We start from the raw sequence: 21,108 nt of genomic DNA on the forward strand, positions 1-21,108 counted from the left end.
TTCTTTGGTTTTCAGTCTGATCCTCTTATATACCTACTCTAACTCCTATATTCCTATATCTTTCTTTCTCTTTTGAAAAAGAATTTATTTAACCTGATAAAAATTACCAGACACAAAGAATTCCCACTCCAGCGCATAAAAACTCAGACTGTCTCCCTTGGTCCCACTCTTAAGAACTACCTAAGTTTACTTAACTACTAATCTGAATTCCTCACTACTTAAAGGAGAAGTACTTGAGATTAGAGAGTTCACCCTGTTTACTCACTGACATGCAAACAGTCTATGTAATTCATGTTATCAATGAATCAACGAAGGTCCAGGTTTCACTCTCCACATTGCACAAAGCTGGGCCAGAATCAAAAATTTTGAACCATAAATGGTCATCTGATCTAATTCCCTTATTAGAAAAGTGTGGTCCAGGGAGGTGACTTGTCCAAATCACTTGCCTCTCCTTGGCTCCAATTCTCACTTTGTTCAGTAATTCCTATTTTTGGTCCATTTACTTTGACACTGGGTCCAGGAAGCTTGGTCCAGAGACTCCTCAAAACTCTTCTACTGCTGCCACTTGTGATATCTGAGGCCAGGCAGATGCAAAGATTAATGACCATTAGACTCCTCTGATAACCGAGTGTTTTTACTTGTTAATGTCAAAAGCCAAAGGAGGACAAGAAGATCGTCTGGTTCAACTGGTATCTAGAAAAGAATGTTCTCTACAACATTTCTTCCTGAATGGCAGGGGACATTTTCTTTTGGGGTTGGGTAATGGGGAATATAGGAATTTTCAAGTGCTTTGTGGTCCAGTAGTATCACTGAAGTTATGGTGTTCCAGGGCTTTAGTGTCTTGGTATGCAAAGCATTTCTGCGACACTGCAGGACTTCAGGAACTGCTTTTTGTGTCTTTCCTGGTTTTCCTGAGTCTTAATTTCTCATAAGGGGAAAGAGCTTATCAGAAAAAAAATCCCTTCATTTATCAAAATTTATCTCTTCTCTGTCATTTGTGGCATGACTGGTGAGGAAAAGGTCTTCTGAGATGATGTAGTTGACCTTCAACGAGGAGGAGGAGGAGGAGGAGGAGGAGGAGGAGGAGGGAAGGATTTCCTCCCAGTTGATTCATGACAGTCTCTGCTGTCTCCTATAGTACCATCCATGGTAGATGTCCTTTCATAATCACCAATAAGCTCATTCTTTGATATATCTGGATCATGATTCTTTGAGGAGGGAAGGACTGCAAACAAGGCCCTTCAGATGAAGTTCTGTACACTTTTCTTTGATGACGCTCAGTGGTCTTGGACTAAGAAAGCTGTAGTCACTGGTCGTTTCTGAGATCAAGAAGATTCTCTTCTGCTTGGCTTTGGGCAGGCTGAACCATGTGGACAGGGCCCCCAAAGCTGACCACTGGCTACCTATGCTTGCCTCTCAACTTTTGTCAAGCAACAGAGAGCTGTAGGAGAATAATCTTACATTGTCCACTGAAGCAGAGATAAAGTATCCTTATAGCTTTCAATGGCTTAAATCAGAGCCCAGCTTTCAGAGACTCACTTTACTATCTGAAGTTCATATGATTTATCATTTTTTAAAAATTGCCATCCTTAATCATTAACAATTATATGCAAATTAGATCAGGAACCATAAGGCCAAAGTCTTCAAGGTGAACTGCCAACTCATTTTGTGACCTTGAACAATTTCTTTTGCTCATATCTTTCTGGGTTTTAATAAATGAAAGTTTTCTCTTTCCCTTTAAACCACCAAACTATTAACACACATGAGGCATCACACTTCTTTGTTCACAAGGTAATTTGAGTTTTTATATTTACATCAAGGTTCATTTAACCCCTCTCCCCCCAAAAATTGTTCAAATAAAACTGAAAGTTATTTCTTCATACACATATTTTAAGTTTTTATTAAAGCAAAGTTCTTTTCTCACTTTTATCAAGCATCAAAATGTTCACCTAGACAATGAAAATATTTTACATTCTTTGAGTCCTTATAACTCTTTTATGTAAAAATACTATTTCTGTCCTTTTTACTTTTAAATTATTTCATATGAACAGAATAGTGTCTTAAAGAGACATTATATTACAAAAAATGCAACTCCTTCATGCAATTTCCCTTTCCATGGCTGCCAACTTTTAGGCTAAAAGATTCAGCCATTGCTTCTTCATAGCTGCATTCAGGAACTCAGGGATAAAGAATTCTTGCTACCCCATCACTGTTCCTAGAAACTACAATCTCTTGGATTGAGAAACTCTGAAACCCTCTTTTCAGGGATGCCAGACTAGGGGAACAGGGACCTGTTATTTAGAAGCTTTGCTTTACTCCTCTTCCTCCTGCCCCCCAAAACTCCAGGAACCAAAGTTTGGTCTCATTTTTTCACTAAAGGGCCCCTACAGTTGTATGTCTTTTATAGGCCCAATACAAATGGGTATCTTAGATCTGCAACAGACTGAGCTATCATTCCCAATGCTATCATTTAATTGCTAATCCTCAGATATCTCAGGCCCAGGAAATGTCCTTATCTAGCTATTAATGAACATGTCCACACTGTCCTCAGGTGGATGTAGTCAACATTCCAAACAATAACCTCATCCTTATAACTTCATCAATCAGATCATGCTCTCAAGTGCAATTTCTCTATAACTCATGCTACCTTCATTTTAAAAGAATGTTTGTTATTTGTTGTTCTGCCAAAATCTAATCTTATAGAACAAAAGTTCTTGGCACCTTTAAATGGCTCAGTATCGAAAATGGATGTGGGATTTTTTTTTAATTGAGGAAATTACTTCTGCCTTGTTGCCCACTAAGTACAACTGGACCTTTTGATCTTTATATTTATTTTGTCTCTCCTTATTAGAAAGCAAGCTCCCTGAGAACTTTTCTACTTGTGTCCCTAGTGCATTCATTCATTCAAAGAAGAGCACTTTTTTAATTTTAAATCTATCATTGTTTGCCTTGTTAAGCAGTGAAAGGTAAAATGGTGACTCCTCTTGTGGCAGACACAGGATTGACCATCACTCTTCCTCTATTTTGCTCTCCTCTTCACTCCCTCATAAGAATTGGGAAGTTTTATATGACCTCAAGTCAAGGTTAGCCACATTAGGCCCAAGAAAGGCCATACTACTTTCAGTAATAATTGTGTGCCTTATATTTTGTTGCTGAATTATTGATTATTGTTGAATAGTATATTATTATATGTGACTCATTTTTATAGATTATCTGCTTGTTATGAATTTCCATTAATAGTCCATGTACTTAATTCTACCCACTAAATATCTCTGTCTCTCTCACACATACACATGCACGCACGCATACACACACATGCATGCGTGTGTACACACAGAGAAATTGTATTCATCTCATGGGCTGCAGTTCACCAGTTGCTCTAGTGGTTTCTAGTTGAAAAGAGGTAAAATAAATACTGGCCTTTAATTGATTTGAGGTGTTGTAGCCCCACCAACAGTTAATTGATAGAAAAATGGAGAAAGTCAATGGCAGGTTGAAAGAAACCTAGAAGCCTGTTAACATACTTGAAGAGAGATTTAAACCCTGTAAGACACCTTGTGCTTCTGTAAGATGAAACATATGTACATAATATTTATATATATATACTATATAATATGTACGTGTATAATATACACATGCATATATAATTATACTATGTGCATGTAGCATACTATAAAATTATATTATTATTACACTATTGACTAAAATTATACTATTTTAGCCTCTCCTGAGAATGTCTTTGTTTCATGTGATGCAATGATTCTATTATTTCTTTGAACTCTTCTCATCTACTGATAGTAGCTATTCCCTCAAAGTTCATTCAAGTTGTGTCTTTCCCAAAGGAAAAGACAATTGAACTGAAAGAGAATCCAGTGCCTTAGCGAAATCAAAACCTAGTATCGGTTGTTTTTAGCTGAGCAAATATACTTTTTTATGAACTGGATAGACACCTCAAGTGTTATACTAGCGCCCACAAAACATTGAAAGAACATGAGGAAAATAACTGATACATTCAGTAAATTGTTCAAGGAAACTTTGTGGAAGAACATGGACATAGGCTAAGAAAGCATAAGGTGAGCTGTCATATGTGCCTGTTGTTAGAGTACCCATGTCCATCAAAGAATCAAAATATGGTTTATGATGAAGAACAATTCTGAACAAAATAACCTAGTATTAAATACGTGAAAACCTGAAATAACCCAATATCAGGAAAAGAAATTAGACTAACCATAAACTCCCAAAAAGGTAGAGGGCAGTGGGTGGGGGGCGGGGGAAGGGTGAGAAGACAAAGACAAAATGGATTTACAAATTAATTCTATTAAATATTAAAAGAACAATTAAATCTAATGTTACATAAACTTTTCCATAAAAGAAGATGCCCTTCTAATCTCTTTCTATAATACAAATGTAGTCTTGATATCAAATCTAGGGAGAAAAAAAATCAGAAAGAACTATAGATCGTTGTCACTAATGAACATCGATGCAAAAAATTTTAAACAAAATATTAGGAAGTAAGTTTAAAAATCACATTAGAAGGAGTATGCAGTATAACAGTTTGTATTTATACCATGAATTCAGGATTGGGTCAACTTAAGGAAGACCACAAATATAATAAATTATGCCAATAATATAAAAACTATATTATTGTATCAATGGATTGTTAAAAAGACTTTTGACAAAACTTTAAATGTATTTTTTATTTAAAAACCTAGGAAAAATAGGAAATCCTTAATACAGTACATAAATTCAAAATATAGAAAATAATATCTATCTAAATCTAAAAGCAAATGTATTATAAAGTGGAGAAAATCAGGTTAGAAGAAAAGTCTCAGCAAGCTTCACTGATAAAAGTCTAATTTTCAAGACATAAGGAATTTATTCAAACTAGTAAGAATAAAATTTATTCTTCAGTAGATCAATGGTCAAAGTATTTGAACAGGAAGTTTTCAAAGGAAGAAATTCAAGTTATCAAATAATCATATAAAATGCTTTAAATCATTAATAGAGAAATGCAAACTAAGGCATCTTTGAGATTTTACCTCATACCCATTAGACTGGAAAAAATGAAAAAAGAGGAAAATAAATGTTGGAAGGGCTGAGGGAAAAACAAGCACACTATTGCACTGTTTTGGAGTTGTGGATTGGTCTAGTCATTCTGAAAAGTAAGTTGGATTTATGACCCATGTGCGTGTGCTTTGACCCAGCTATACCACTATTAGGCTTATGTACCAAAGAAATTAAGAAAGAAGAAAGAGACCTATATGTGCAAAAACACTTAGAGCAGCTCTTTATATGCTAGTCAAAAATTGGAAACCAAGGGGTTATCTATCTGTTGGAGAATGGCTAAACAAATTGTAATGTGAATATAATGGAATACTATTGTGCCATAAGAAATGATGAAATACACAATTTTAGAAGAAACCAGAACGATCTCTCTGACCTTATGAAGAATGGAGTGACCTGAACTAGAACAATTTATACAATGACAACACTTTAGAGAAAAATAATTACATATAGTGTAGAAGGATGGTGGTTAGGGCAGGGAATTTTATTCTGTGAATGATGAATGGAGCCACAGAGGAATATAATTGGTAATCAGAACAGCATACTCCCCCAAGGCAAGATGCAGGAAATATGAATGGGAGGGTGCAGTGGCAGCAGAAGTAATGGCAGAGTGGTATGGAAGGAAAATGGTAGTGAAACCTGGTCAGATAGATGGGGATGAATAGATATGGTGAGCTCTTACTAATGAAGCCAGCATGACCCAGGGGTAGCTTATAGTGGTGACAGTGGCAAGGTAGCATGATACCACACTCCCTTCATTTTAAGAGGGAGGTGATTATGGGTGTGGAATATTTCATATACTATCAGATGAGATCAATATATTTGTTATATAACCATTATACTCTGTTCTCACTCTCTAAGAGCAAGGCATACTACATTTCCTTTTCAGGCTTCAAGGTTTTGGGTGGTTTGCTCCTACTATCTGGATTCTCCCACTGGTAGGTGTCACTGTTAGAACCTCAGTTTCATTTAACCACTTAATATAAATGAACTTTTATAAAGGGATATTTACTTCAAAGATATGGCAAGAACAGAAATATAAACAATTCTACCGAACATTTTAGGGCCATACTTTCTCCTATCTCACTTAGATTTTAAGGGGGTAAAGTGGGATCACTTTTGGCAAAGTTCATTGTTCCCCCCAAGTTCATATTCAGATGTAATATGACTGCCAGAGGAGTTCTCATCTCTGCTACCCTTGGCTAGGTGCTGAGGGTCACTCCTTGCTCTTCAACATATTAATGCTGAAATGGCTACAAAAACCCTGTGAATGCTATGCTATGAATGAATGCTATGCTCCGTTAACTTTGAATGAAAGAGTAAAGTCTGAGGCAGGCGAAGAACCACCTCAGGACCACTTGACAGCCTCCGTGATGAGAGTATAAGGCCTCTCCCTTTATAGTGTTGTCTGCAAAGGAGTCCAAAAGATCAACCAAAAGAGTAGCCAAAGAGACATAGCCCAAGAACCTAGGCCGAGGCAGACTCAAACCTTTTTGAAGATGTTCCCGTTTCTGACAATGCAGCCAATCAGATAAACAAACAAAAAAATTAATGAATAAAGGCTTCTCTTACTCACGTGGTTAACAGACCAGAACCAGGAACAGGATCTATTCCCAGCCTCCACAGTCTCTCCAAGACACTTCCATTCCATGTCTAGTGTTTATAAAGTATTTTAAGGTTTGCGAAGTGCTCCACAAATATTATCTCATTTGATTCCCTCTGAGGTAAGTGCTATTATTACCCCCCCTACAGATGAGAAAACTGAATCTAACAAAGGTCACACGACTTACCCAAATAGCTAGGTAGTGTCTGAGTCAGGATCTGAACTCTGGTCTTCCTAACTTCCTAACTTCCTAAGATCCAGCATCTATTCCACCAGCTAGCCACCTCATTATATCATCACAACTCTCCTGGAAGCAGGCTCTTCAGACTTTCCACCTCTATTACAATTAATTTTGCTGAAATTTTTTTCTACTTTAAAAATCATTGTTATAGGGGCAGCTAGGTGGCACAGTGGATAAAGCACCGGCCCTGGACTCAGGAGGACCCGAGTTCAAATTCGGCCTCAGACACAAAACACTCACTAGCTGTGTGACCTTGGGCAAGTCACTTAACCCCATTGCCTAGCCTCCCCCCAAAAAATCATTGTTACAAGAGATGGTTCATTGGAGAAAGAAGTGGAGAAGAATATATTTGGAAATGAATGTCAATTGATAAGTAATCAAAGGATATGATAAAATAATTTTTCAGGAGAACTGCAAACCATCAATAGTCTTATGGGAAAAAATGGTCTAAATCACTGCTATTCTTTAAAAATACAAATTTAAAGAACTCTAAGGCACTACCTTACACCCATCAGATTGGCAAAGTTGAACAAAAAAAAGGAAAATGACAATTGCTGGACAGGCTAAGGGAAAACAGGTACATTAATGTGCTGTTGGAGGAGCTGTGAATAGGCTCAACTATTTTGTAAAAGGATTTGGAACTAAGACCAAAAAGCTTTTAAACTATGCATAAGATTTGGCCCAGAGACACCACTACTAAGTCTATACCACAAAGAGATAAAAGAAAGAGGAAGAAATCATATATACAAAAATATGTACAACAGTTTATAACAGTGTGTGTGACTCTGGGCAAGTCACTTAACCCCATTGCCTAGCCAAAAAAAAAAAAAAAAAGAAGAAGAAAAGAAAAGAAAAGAAAAAAATGATAATGCAGTGTGTGTGTGTGTGTGTGTGTGTGTGTGTGTGTGTGTGTGTATGCAAAGAATTGGAAAGTTAGGGTTGTCTATCAATCTGGGAATGACTGAACAAGCCATGATATATGAATGTGATGGAATACTACTTTGCTGTAAGAAATGATGAAGGGTATGGTTTCAGAGAAATCTGGGAAGTCTTGTATGAACTGATATGGAGTGAAATGAATGAGTCAGGAAAACAATTTATACCGTAAGAACAATATTATAAAAACAAACAATTTTAAGAGGCTTAAGAATTCTGATCCATAAAGTAACCAACCACAATTCCAGAAGATTCACAATTAAACATGCTTCCTACTTCCTGAGAGGTGATGATCTCAGAGTGCAGATTGAGACACACACATATACATATGTATATATATGAAATGATCAATGCAGGAATTTGTTTTGCTTGACTCTACATGTTTATAACAGGGTTTTTTTTTCTTTTTTCATGGAGGGGGAAGAGGGAGATAGGTGGCATAGAAAGTGGATCTGAAAAAAAAAATTGAATTTAAAGGTAAATAGATGCTTTTATGTCAGTGGAAACAAGCGCACCAGTCAAAACAAGGCATCATTTTAAAAATTCTAATTTTTCCAAAACTTTCCATAAAGAATTTCCCCAAATTGGAAAATGTTGACTATTTTTTCTATTTTAACAAACTGCATTTTTTACTCCTAGAGAATCATAGAATTCAAAGCTAGAGGTGATCAGAGCTTAACAAACACCTTAAAGAGGATCCCCTCTACAATGCATCAGACAAGTGATCATCCAGAGTTTATTTGAAGATGTCTAATTATTTGGAACTCATCACTTCTCAAGGCTATCCTTCCCACTTCAAGATACCCCAATTCTTAAGAAGTTTTTCCTTACATAAAACCTAAATTTGCTACTTTATAATTTGTACTTATTGCTCCTATTTCTGCCCTCTGACAATAAGCAGAACAAATCAGATGCCTCTATTTTGTGACAGACCTTCAAATACTTGAAGAAAGTTAAAATGTGTCCTCAACTCTTCTTTTCTTTACACAAAATACCCCCAATTCCTTCCACTAATATTCATATGACCTAAATTCAAGGCTTTTCTCCATCCTTCTTGCCTTGTTTAAGATCATCTGTAGCTTAGCAATATTTTCCCTAAAATATAGTTCTCAGAAGTGAACATGGTACTCCAGACATACTTTGACCAAAGCAAAGTACAGAATGGCAGTCACTTCCTTATTACTGGAAACTATGAGACCCTATTAATGGATCTCAAAATTTCATTTGCTTTTTTGACTGATATATTATACAGCTGACTCATATTGAATTTGTGTTCTGCAACTATCCCTATCAATTTTTTCAAATTGTTATTTAACTATGTTTCTCCAAACTTATACTTGTGAAGTTGAATTTTGAACCTCAGTGTAACAGCACTGAGGTAACAAATGTAGACATGTGCTCACTCACATTGCCCAAGAAGGGAGTTCCATGGACAACGTTCCTAAATTGCCAGTGTCCTGTGTAGAGAATGTGGAGGTGGGATCGCTCATGAAAGAGATTTGATTTCCAAGCAGTTTGATCCTGATATCTAGTCTTCTAGTAGAAGAAGGAGGATATTTTGGACAGTGCTAGCCCTAGAGACTGTCACAAGTGTAACCTTAAGTCTGAGATTTCAAAGATCAAAACTTCTGGGAAAGAGAAAGGATATTTCTTGAGTAGCGCACCTCCTGGAAAGAGAAGAGGAATGTCCACAAAGTCCCTATAGCCAAAGCAACAGGTAAGATATATAGCCACATCATGGAAGAACAAGAGATCAGGACTTTGCTTCCTGTCCCCTACTATTACAGTAAGTATTTTTAAATAGTGGTGGTCTGATGTGATGGGGATTGCCTGACTGGAAGTTAGAAAGTGTGTGCTTTCTGGGACCCCAAACCCAGGGGGCTTTGTAAATCTCAAGTGGACTATGTAGGACCTTGTGGAAGGGCTAGGAATTCACTAGAATTTGGAATGTTGCCCCAGTAGAAACTTTAAGAGATTTATTTGCTACTCTGAATCTTCTTCATTTTCTGCTCTATTACCCACATTTATGGAAAGCTAGTTTCTAGGATATTTGGAGATTTTCTTGGCAGTAAAATCTTGGTGGGAACAGAAATCCAAAGAGAAGATGACTACCTTTGGCTAGGACAATATTTATTTTATGGTGATAATACCCCTTCGGCCAGAATAGCTAGCCTAAGCTTACTTTCCCACCATCTCATTTCTATCACTTTCTCCACCTTGAATTTTCTCTACTGATCTTGAAGAAAAGATATCTAAGACACTGGCCTTTCTTCCTTCCAGTAAAGCCCTTTCCTTCAGAGGTAAGATGGAGAAACTCTGAGAGAAAGTGATGTTGCATCCTCTAGATTTAATTCTTTCTCTCCCCTGTGCCTTTCTTAAAAGCCCCTAGTCAGTAAGAGAGGACATACCACAGTATCCTGGTGTTCCACATACAGTCTTCATGGTAACTTGATCCTCCACAATTTTAGAAAGTCCAAAATCAGCTGTTAGAATAAAGGAAGCAAATCACAAAACAATTCAATATTTTCACATCTACTGCGCAATGGCAGACTATTCTTCTGTGCACATGATCCTCAATAAAATACTTTTTTCATCAGTGGAAGGCTGGGAGCAAAAAAATAAAGGGTTATAGGGAGAGAAGTTTGAAGCTTTTAATAATAGAGAAAATTCAAAAAAATAATCTTATGATCATCTTCTCTTCAATCCATGCCAGAAGATCTTAATCTTTTTTGGGCCATAGATCCTTTTGGCAGTCTGAGGACTGCTTCTCAGAATAATTTTAAATTAGCTAACATGTCAACAATCAATGAATTAAACATGTCAAAGGCTTTGTAACCCTTAAAGTGATATATAAATGCTAGCTATTGTTATTTTTATGATCACTGTTTTAAGTGTATAAATAAAATATGTAAAATTTCAACAGAAACCAATTATGTTCAAATACAGTTATTGAAATATTAAAAAAAGTTCATGGACCCCAGGTTAAGAATCTCCAATCTATGCAAATGTATTGAATGCTTCTTTCAATGAAATAGACAAGCAAAATAAAATAACAGTGGGTTACCAGTCCTGACATTAGTGAAACACACAGTTATTGCCAAGAATAGTATAGGCAAATAGAACAATTCAGAACTTCTGAATTATTTAGTGAGAATGAAATGCAAAACCAAAAAACTTCATAACAAAGTTTGGAGAAAATGGTCATTAATGAACAGAAATATGAAATATCTGTTTTTTGCCAGAATATAGATAGCAAATTGCTAATAGGTATTTTGGGGACAATAATCAATTGTTATCGAAAAAGAGAGAAAAATAGTTTTTCAAACTTGAAAAAAGCTTCTTCAGTCAAAAATTTCATTCGATTTAATGAATTTCATTCATTAAAGTTGCTATTATTTTGAGCCATTTGGCAGGCTAGAATCATCTGACTCAGGAAACACATTAAGCACTTTGCTTGAAATCTTTTATTTCTAAAACCTGGAGTGAAGTTCTTGGCATTTTAACTTTAACTTTAACATTTTAACTATGTTCCCATTAAAGGTAACTGTGAGTTGGAAGTATTTCAAAATGTAAAGTTCTATTGCATAAATTACTATCTATTAATCCATCATCAGATAAACTTCCTTTAGGATAACATTTCCAAAAGAGAGGTCAAGGAAAATGAGATCTTTCCTCAAGTCCACTGCCTTTTGTGTGGTTTTTCTAATGGCTGTCCACAGCAAATTCTAGATGACTTTCACCATTTTCAAAAGAATTTCTTTTTAGTGACTACATTCATCAAATAGACCTTACCATATGTATGAGCTCATTTTCAGTGACCAGAGATAAATACACAGATTAAGTACACAGAAGGTACCACATGCACATTACAAAATGAAGTGGTATTTAGGGAATGTATTAACATTTTCACGATATATAGTCCACTCTTGGTTAGCCAGAGCTTAATTTAAAAGAAGTTCAATCATTCTGACTTTTTGTTCTCCATGTTTCTGCTTTCTCCCTTTTATCGTAGGACCACATCTATTTGGAGGGCAGCAAATGATAATTGTATTAAAAATAATCCCTTCTACAGTAAGAGAAAAAACAAAACCAAGACATGTTCAGTCCATGACTAACAACTAATAAGAATTTGCTTCAAGATTCATGGAAGAGTTATTCCAAACACCTTTACGTTGTCCAGCTTTTTTTTTTTTTTTAAAAAAACAGAGTACTGTTTGGAAAACTACTAATATCAGGAGATGGACAATTCACTCCTTTTGGATCAGGCTGAGTAACCTTGGACTTAAATTCTTGTTTGCTTAAAATCAAGTCTGTACTACAGCAATCACTTTCTATATTTAATACCACAATACAGGGCACAATCTCTTCAGACAATACATTTTCCATTCCTTTCAAGATTCAAAATAATCCCGCAACTATTGGGGAGAAGAAGTATTTTACATCCTACTAAAAACATTTATCTCCCTATAAAAAGAGGAGTGGGTAAGTCATTAGGGTTGTTTCTTACCTATTTTGAGGGGTGCATCTGGTTCTGGAGTTGCATAGAGAAGATTTTCAGGTTTAAGATCACGATGGACAATTCCATTTTCATGTAGGTACTAAATAGGAAAAATCAAGTCAGGAAATTCAGAAAATTGTATTTATTGTACACTCTTATGATATATATGTATCTATGATGAGAAATTTTACTATTTGCATATAACATGAATAAAGAAGTTAACCTAAAAAACAGAGATTTTTTTCAAACTAGAAGTGATCAAATTATTGACTATAATGATTATCTGAATGTGAAAGGCAGTTTCAATGGCATAGCATCAAATAGGTAAACTTAGATAATACCTACTAAGAAGCAGTATTAGCTATTCTACTTATATATGCAGCTATAATAATTTAATTATTATTACTTTTCTTCAAAGAAAAGAGAGTAAGGAATTCAGTGGCCACAAAAGAATATAAGTATGACTTGATTATCATTTGAATAGCATAATAACTATATCAAATCATAAAAACTAATGATAAAACAGAGCATATACCACTAAATGTCCCAATTTTTAAAAAAAGAAAGAGAATGGAGTCTATAACATTATAAACCAGTGAGTTTGGTTTTGATTCCTAGTAAAATTCTAAAATGTGTTATTAAAAGGATAGTTAGTTAAATATAGTTCAACTAAATTAATTTTTTTATTATGAACTTGCCAAATGTCAATAAACATGGACATTGCCACATAGAACTGTAACTAGGTATTCACATGGATTTTTCTTGCCAGAAAGGAAAAAATTCTGAAGCCTAACTGAACTCTGGGAATTGGACTCTTGTACAGTGTTTCCTACTACCAATGAGGAGAAGGGTAGCAATGATGGTGATCAAAGAGAGCAGACTAGATTTTATGTACTGTAGGCTTGACTCCTACAATGAATGCTCCACTAAGGAGAAAATAATAAAAACTATTGGGAGATATAGAGAAACTGTAACATTCTGATAGATGCTAAACGTGACCACTCATTGAAGATCAACACAAAAACCAGAAACCTTAACTCTGCTCCCACATGACTCTTGCCACTGGTACTCTATTTCTTTAAACTGTTTCTATTGCCTGAATTTTGTCTTCTCTAAATAATGTCCAATCATAAAAAATCTGTGCTTCATGTCTCTTAATGAATTGTGTGTAAGGGGGAATGCAGTGAAAGAGGCTGGTGACTACCTAGGAATACACTGAACTAAGATAGGACAATGGTTTGAACCACTGCCTAAAGTAGTCAGCATTTCAACTGTGTCATTTCTTATTGCATGATAGTAACCCATTACATTTGAACCCCTGGTTCAAGGAGTCATTTGCATTTGATTCTCCTCTTTGGTGGAAATTGATTACTCAATGCTCCATGCCTGGTGAGGGGTGGAGTTGGTGAGAGCTAAAGAGAAGAGATGACCTAATCTTCTTGCTTCTAGCTTTGAGAGAGAAGACACATGATTCCAGACTTTCCTCAGATACTTGAAGGGAGAGAAAGACTCTGGGTTGAAGTCAAGATGCAGAGTAGCTGGCAAATTCAGTCATTTCCCTGTTCCCAGCTTATATACTAGTGATTGCTTGGATGAGATCTGAGACTCTCCCTCTTGGTTGAGCTGTTATCTTGCTCCCAATGGGAAAACTCATTTACTGTGTATTTTCTAGAATGTATTCTTATACATATATTTTTCCTAATTTCTGTTTGCAATCTATTTGGATAAGTTGGCTTATTTACTGTTTGCTATGTATGTTCAGTGTAAAACTGACATCTCACGAGAAGGGTCAAGTCTTGGATAATACAATTTGTGGCATTCCTTCCCCAAGTGATAGTGATCAGGACTACAGTTTGAACCTAAAAATTATTTGCCCTAGAGTCATAATATTTAAGGGAGCATATATCTATGTCTATATCTATATCTATATCTGGGGCTAGAATATACATATATACACATATATGAATGAAAGTGAAGTATGTATGTGCTATATATATATATATATTTCTATACATTTATATATTTCTATAAATATTTCTGGGAAGCTAGGTGGTGCATTGGATGGAGTGCTGAGCCTAAAGTCAGAATGACTCATCTTTCTGAGTTCAAATCTGGCCTCAGACACTTACTGGCTGTGTGATCCTGGGCAAGTCACTTAACTCTGCCTCAGTTCCTGATCTACAAAATGAGCTGGAGAAGGAAATGGCAAACCACTCCAGTATCTTTGCCAAGAAAACCTTAAATGGGGTCACAAAAAGTAGGACATGACTGAAATGACTGAACAACAACAACATAAATGTTTCTATAAAATTCTATATCTATAATCCCAGTCCAGTATTCCTTCTCTCTCTGAAAAAAAGAAGTCGTCTTCCTCTGGCCCCTACTTCCAGTTTTGCCTTCTCTCAAGAATCAAAGTTTCTCTTGGAGAAGGGGAAGGAAAGGAGACTCTAGACATACTTATTCTTGCCTCCCTGTGACACTCATCTACACAGACCCATTTGGACACACATGACCTTGGTCCAAAAACACAGCACACTCAAACATGCCCTGCATGTGAGACTCTGTTTGCAAGAATATCACTAAAACTCCTGGTTATTTTTTTTTTTTTGCAAAAACAAAAAGTGGGTTTTTTTTTACTAGTTTCCCCCCCCCCTAAAAGTTGTGGAAATTGTTCTTTTACTATCCTGTAGTTCTCCAGTATTTTTCCTCAAGAGCAGCCCATTGTTTTCTGAATGGAGTACTAAGTAGAGCTTTTTCACTCAAATCACTTCTGGCCACTAAAAGCTCCAGCATTCAATTTTATGAGGCCCATATTTTTAGGTTTGTTTATACTTTTGCTGGCTTGGAATGAGTTTAAATAGAAATTATTTTCTACAAACCACCTGGTTTATTTACATTTTAAATTTCCATATTAGCTGATGTTTTATTTTTTGAGAGTGACTTCCCAGAAAAAATTATCCCCAAATGATTTTTTTTGCTGGTTGATCCTGAGGGAATCTCCTTTGACTCAATGAATCATATTTTTTTTACATAGCCTTTCAGGCAAGCAATTTGGGTGATGGGAAAATTTTTTTGACTTAGATTTTGGCAAAATCTTCTGTGGTCATTTTTTTTTTGTCTCAGAAGAACATTTTGACTTTCCATATTGGAAAAAAATCATTTTGTTAGCAATTTTTTCTTTTCTCTTCATAGGAAGCAGATTTTTTTTAGATTCATACATAATTTTATTTCTTCTTTGTGGCATCCTGGAATTATTTTTTAATGTAATTTTAATTTTGATCTTATTGGCTTGTTTTGGAAGTGTAACAAGTTTATCTAAACTGGCTTAGTTTCATCCTAACAGGATGTTAACATGAAAATATTGTTATACATTTCTTGAATTTGTTGATTTTGTGTATCTCTTAAAAGCCTGAATGCTACTGTAAGCACAATTAATTGCTTTATGTTGATACATGAAAGTCATTGGCACAGTTTTCACAATTTTAATTCATGTCTTGTTTTTACTATTGTATTGTTTATGCACAGTAGATTAATCCAATAGACCATTGTTGCAATACATTTGTTGATTGTATTAATATTTGTATATTAATATGGACACACATGGAGTAATCTTTAGAAACAATGAGAGCCAAAGCGATTGAGAAGCACTGTCTTAGTTTTATAGTTGAAAAGCATAGATGTTTCCTAATATTAGGAGTAGACTTGGACCTTCAGAAGGAGTCTATTTTAAGGCTTGTTGGACTGAAAAGTAGAAGGATTGGAAGAGGGTACAATGAAGGCCACTGATGTTAAGGCAGGTGAGACAACTCAGGAAGTTTTTCTAGCCCTACCTGAGAATTCTGACCATGGAGATGTCTGAATGAATTGACAGTAAGGAGTTATTGGTGGGAATTTCATTCTAGTCCACCCTCTGAGGATGAGGAGTTGCCAATCTAATTAAAGGAGGCATTTCTGAATGTGATAATTAAATCTAGGAATTCTACTTTGTCTATGAGTAAGGCTGAGGTCATATATCCTATGTTCAGTCATTATTGAGTCATGTCCAACTCATGATTGTTGGGGTTTTCTTGGCAAAAATACTCCAGTGCTTTGCCTTTTCCTTCTCCAGCTCATCTTACAGATGAGTAACCAAGACAAACAGGGTTAAGTGATCTGTCCAAGGTCACACAGCTAGTAAGTGTCTGAGATCAGATCTGAACTCATGAAAATGAGTAATCCCAACTCCAGGCCTGAAACTCTACCTACTGCGCCACCTAGCTGGCTAATATATCCTATAATAGACAGATACTGTAAGCCCAAAGTTTGCATTTTCTCTAGACATGTGTCATGTTCCTAAGAACAATACTGGGAAATTTACATTGGATAGTCAAGAAAATGCCTGGGAAAATGGAAGGTCCTTAAACCAGGCAAAGTGATGAGACTGACAGATGGCCTAGGAGGGGGTAACCGCACTAACAGGGTACTGTCTCCTAGAGGTGAGGCTAGATGTTTCTTGGCATTAATCTATGCACAAACTTTCACTTAGATGTTTGAAGGGGTAGATAATAAGATCTTTGTGATAATTTTGTCAGTCAATAACTATTCATTAAGGGTTTATAATGCCAGGAACTGTGTTAACAGCTGGGGATACAAAAAAAGAGGCAAAAGACAGTCCCTGCCCTTAAGGAGCTCACAATACAATGTGGCAGGGTCAGACAATAAGCAAACAAGTATGTGCACACAAGCCATATACAGGATAAGTAGAAAATAATTAAGAGAGAGAAGGCACTAGAATTAAGAGGGATTGGGAATGATTTCCTATAGGAGGATGGGATTTTAGTTGGGAAATAAAAGAAGTCAGGAGACAGAGATGAGGAGAGCATTCCAGGCATGAGAGACAGCCAGAGAAAATCCCCAGAGCTGAGAGATGGAGTATCTTGTATTTGGAACAGCAACAAGGCCAGTGTGGCTAGGGGAGCCATGTGTAAGAAGACTGAAAAGGTACGTGTGTGCTTGTGACTGGTTGGTTAGGTTAATGAAGTCTTTGAACATCAAACATAGGATTTTGTATTTAATAGGGATTCATTGGAGTTTAATGGGGGTGGGTGGAGATGAAATAGTCAGACCTGTGGTTTAGGGAAATCACTTTGGCAGCTGGATGGAAGACATATTGGAGTAGGGAGAAACTTAAGGCAGGCAGATCAACCAGAAGCCTATTGCAATAGCCCAAGCATGAGATGATGAGGACCACTTGGACTAGGGTGGTGGCAATCTCAGAAGAGAGAAGGAGGTATATTGGAGACATGCTGCAAAGGTAAAATTGACATGCCTTGACAACAGATTGGAGGGAGCAGGGTTAGATATAGTGAGGAGTTGAGGATGATGCTTGGGTTATAATCCTGGGGGACTGGAAGGATGGTTTTGTTCTGGATAGTAATAGGGAAGTTTGGAAGTGGGAAGGGTTTAGGGGAAAAGGCAAATGAGATCACTTTTGACTGTTACATTTAAGATACTTTAATATTATGCAGCACAAAGGAGAAAAGCCTGCTCAATTCATCCTCAAGATGGAGTAACAAGTATAAAGCCTTTTACAGACAGGCATTGTGGTTCCTGAGAACACAGGTAAAATTGCATCACAGAGACTAAGCCAGGGCTTTGTACATGACTCTCATATATTTAATGTCAACAGAGCTATGCACACACAGAAACCACTACCAATAGTATCCAAAGTGAGAACAGGTGATCCTGAGTTTCAAGGATCAATAATAATAGTCACCCTGACTGATATAAATAGTCAGCCCAAGAGCAGATAAACAAAACTCTAATGATCCTGATGCTAAACCCATAAAGAATACTAAGTCAGGTGTAGGAGCCGAGAGACCAACCAGTGACGAGAACTAAAGCCATCATCAGACCAGTCACCAGGCTAACTTATTTCAAGTAAACTTTAAAAATATACATGTATCTAGGCAACAATACTGGTATCAGAGAAGAAGATTAAAGTTTACTTCTCTGTGAGTGTGATTCCTGATTATATCCCAGCATTGCTTCAAGAATCTAGAGGCAGATGTCAGAGCAGAATCCATGATTATTTCTGGAATATTTATCCAAGGCAGAGTCACCCAGAAAATTCCAGTCAAGAAAACAATTTGATTCTAGAGTATCCTGAGTTTTTTTTTTTTACTGTATTTAAAAGGGTTATGAGATATACTCAGCTTTTTGGGGAATTATTCAGTAGATTCAAATTTCTAGAGACGACTCACATCTTAGACTGTTGCTGGATACATACTGTCTCTTAATTCTATCCCAGGTGCAATCTACATTCTTAGGATGACCCTAAAAGTCCTGGAAGTTCTGAATCTTCCTTCTTTCTCTCTCTCCCTGGGGAGATCTCAGAGTTCACTGTCCTTGATTAATTATTTAGCCATATCATGGTAAAAAAAGGAAAACCATTCATAGTACTTAGTTGCAACCAATTGCAGCATGTCTTCAGCTTTATTCCTGAAATTACAAATTTACTCCAGACAATTTTTGGTTGTTCCTACAAAAAAGCATCTAAAAAAAGACATGTACCAGTTTATAACAATATCCCCAATGGGCTCAATACCAGTGACCCAGCATTTCTACTTTGTTCCTTAATATGTCTTTGAGTCTTCCAAATTGTCAAAAGAAAAAGAGGTACTATGTTGCTATACTTAATTTACCAGCAATAATTTTTCCCTCGTCATGATCCCTTGAGAGTATTTGAGAATAGATCCAGATGTGAAATAGATCCAAAACTGTAGAAGGGTAAAGAATAAGTATGGGAACAAATAAGGTATCTAGTGACAATAATACCTGGTTTGGAGATAATGTCTTTGATAATTCATAAATCTATGGTATGGAAGGCTTTAAAGAACTAAAAGGTCTGATAGGTTTTCTGTGGTAGAAAAAGAAATTATCCTTTTATTATGTTCATTATCTCTAAAACTATTAGCATCATGTTACATAATAGGTAGCTATTTATGAAAGAAATCAGATAAGAGCTGATGGAGTGAAACTCAATATCTTTCCTAAAACAAAAATATTCTAAGTAAATTAGATACATAATTATCTTATGATTTGATCAGTAGAACTTCCTGTCTGAAGAATGGATATAACATATGTCCATTTAACCTACTTTCAATATCAATAGCTTTCTAAACAAATAAGATTATACAATAGTTTAGAAAATAAATGAACAGTATTCTGCCTACATGCATTACAAGTTTAGATATAAGGGATATCATGACAAAGTCACAAAGTAATTACTTTTCCATTTATGTTGCAAGTAATTTTTTAGATCAAATTTTATTTTGTTTTCAGATGAAGATGCACCTTCTCTTCCTCCCACCTCTCTTCCTCACCCATATAACACCCCTTCCATCAGAAGGCAAGAAACACAAAACCTTTGTTACAAACATGTCAAGCAAACAAAATTTCTGCATTCTTGTTGTTTTTGAGTCATTTTAGTCATGTCCAACTCTTTGTGACCCCATTTGAGGTTTTCTCAGCAAAGATAGTGGAAAGGTTTGTCATTTCCTTCTCCACCTAATTTTACAGATAAGGAACTGAAGCAAATAGGGTTAATTGACTTACTCAGGGTCACACAGCTAATAAGTCTCTGAGATCAGATTTGATATCAGTAAAATCAGTCTTCCTGACTTCAGGCTTGGCACTCTATCCACTACATTACATAGCTTCAGTTCCTACATTGACCATGTCTCACATGCACACACATGTGTGCGCACACACACACACATACATACACATTTTTCTATCAGGAGGTGGGCAAAATGTTTCTTTATGAGTCCTCTGGAATTGTCAGTCCATCAGCCAGTCAACAAACATTTATTAAACACCTAACTGTGTTAAGTACTAGGGATACAAAGAAAGACAAAAGATAGCCCTTGCACTCAAGGAGCTCATAATCTAATGGGGTAAGAAAACATAAAAAGCTGAGAAGGAGAATAGGGTTAAGGTATCTGACTATTGGAGCATGATGAGGTCCCGCAGCCAAGTGGAAAATGATGAGGCGTCTCCCTAGGACCCCTTCTTAAATAGAGGATCTTGGAGAAACCCAACCTCTACTCTCTCCAATTAGAGGGAAGGAGGGGCCCAAAGGACAGGGAGTCCTTTGGTGTGAGTTGTAGAGTTGATTTGATCTTTCAGGAGGATGCGCTTCTAGAGATAATGGTGAATTTCAAGTGAATAGCCAGGTGGGACATGTATTGTGGTTGTTTATTGTGTTAATCAGAGTTTCCACGTCTTTCAAAGTTGTTTGTCTTTACAATATTATTATTATTATTATATGAATTTTTCTCTTGGTTCTTTTAGCTTCACTCTGCATCAGTTCACATGTCTTCCCAGGTTTCTCTGAAACCATCCACTTCATCATTTCTTGTAGTAAAACAGTAATCTATCATTTTATATACCATAACTTATTAAACTGATCTCCAATTGATAGGCATCCCTTCAGTTTCCAAATCTTTGACAAGGCAAGGCATTAAATAAATGCATCATTGTGTGCTTCTGTGACACTTGGCACAAAGAGACAAGAGAATGTTTTCAAAAATGGAATTTGAGGTTAATGTTTGTACATAGGATCTATGATTCTAAAATTTCTAAGGAGAACAACTCACATATAATTTACCATCTATTAAAAACCAAAAAGTATTGAAGTTGGAAGTATATTCAGCTTTAGTAAAACTTATTTTAGACTGTACAAGTTCTAGATAACTGAGAGATCGCAGTAAGAATTACTGAATG

At 36.1% G+C, this 21,108-nt stretch overlaps 1 protein-coding gene across 2 annotated transcripts in view; it reads right to left on the bottom strand.

The window, feature by feature from the left end:
* Window positions 1-21,108, bottom strand: part of CAMK4 (calcium/calmodulin dependent protein kinase IV) — a 228,562-nt gene that overhangs the window by 27,181 nt on the left and 180,273 nt on the right. For both annotated transcript variants that reach the window (XR_003569729.1, XM_027869157.1), the window contains exons 6-7: window positions 12,352-12,442; window positions 10,253-10,327 (exon numbers count right to left, since the gene is read on the bottom strand). Coding sequence is in view for 1 of the 2 variants with exons in the window: in XM_027869157.1 (XP_027724958.1) it covers window positions 10,253-10,327; window positions 12,352-12,442 (166 nt within the window). In the remaining variant the exon portion in view is untranslated. The remainder of the gene's footprint in view (window positions 1-10,252; window positions 10,328-12,351; window positions 12,443-21,108) is intronic.

Source organism: Vombatus ursinus, unplaced genomic scaffold, assembly GCF_900497805.2.
Source record: "Vombatus ursinus unplaced genomic scaffold, bare-nosed wombat genome assembly UNPS02014792.1, whole genome shotgun sequence".
Taxonomy (NCBI): Eukaryota; Metazoa; Chordata; class Mammalia; order Diprotodontia; family Vombatidae; genus Vombatus; species Vombatus ursinus.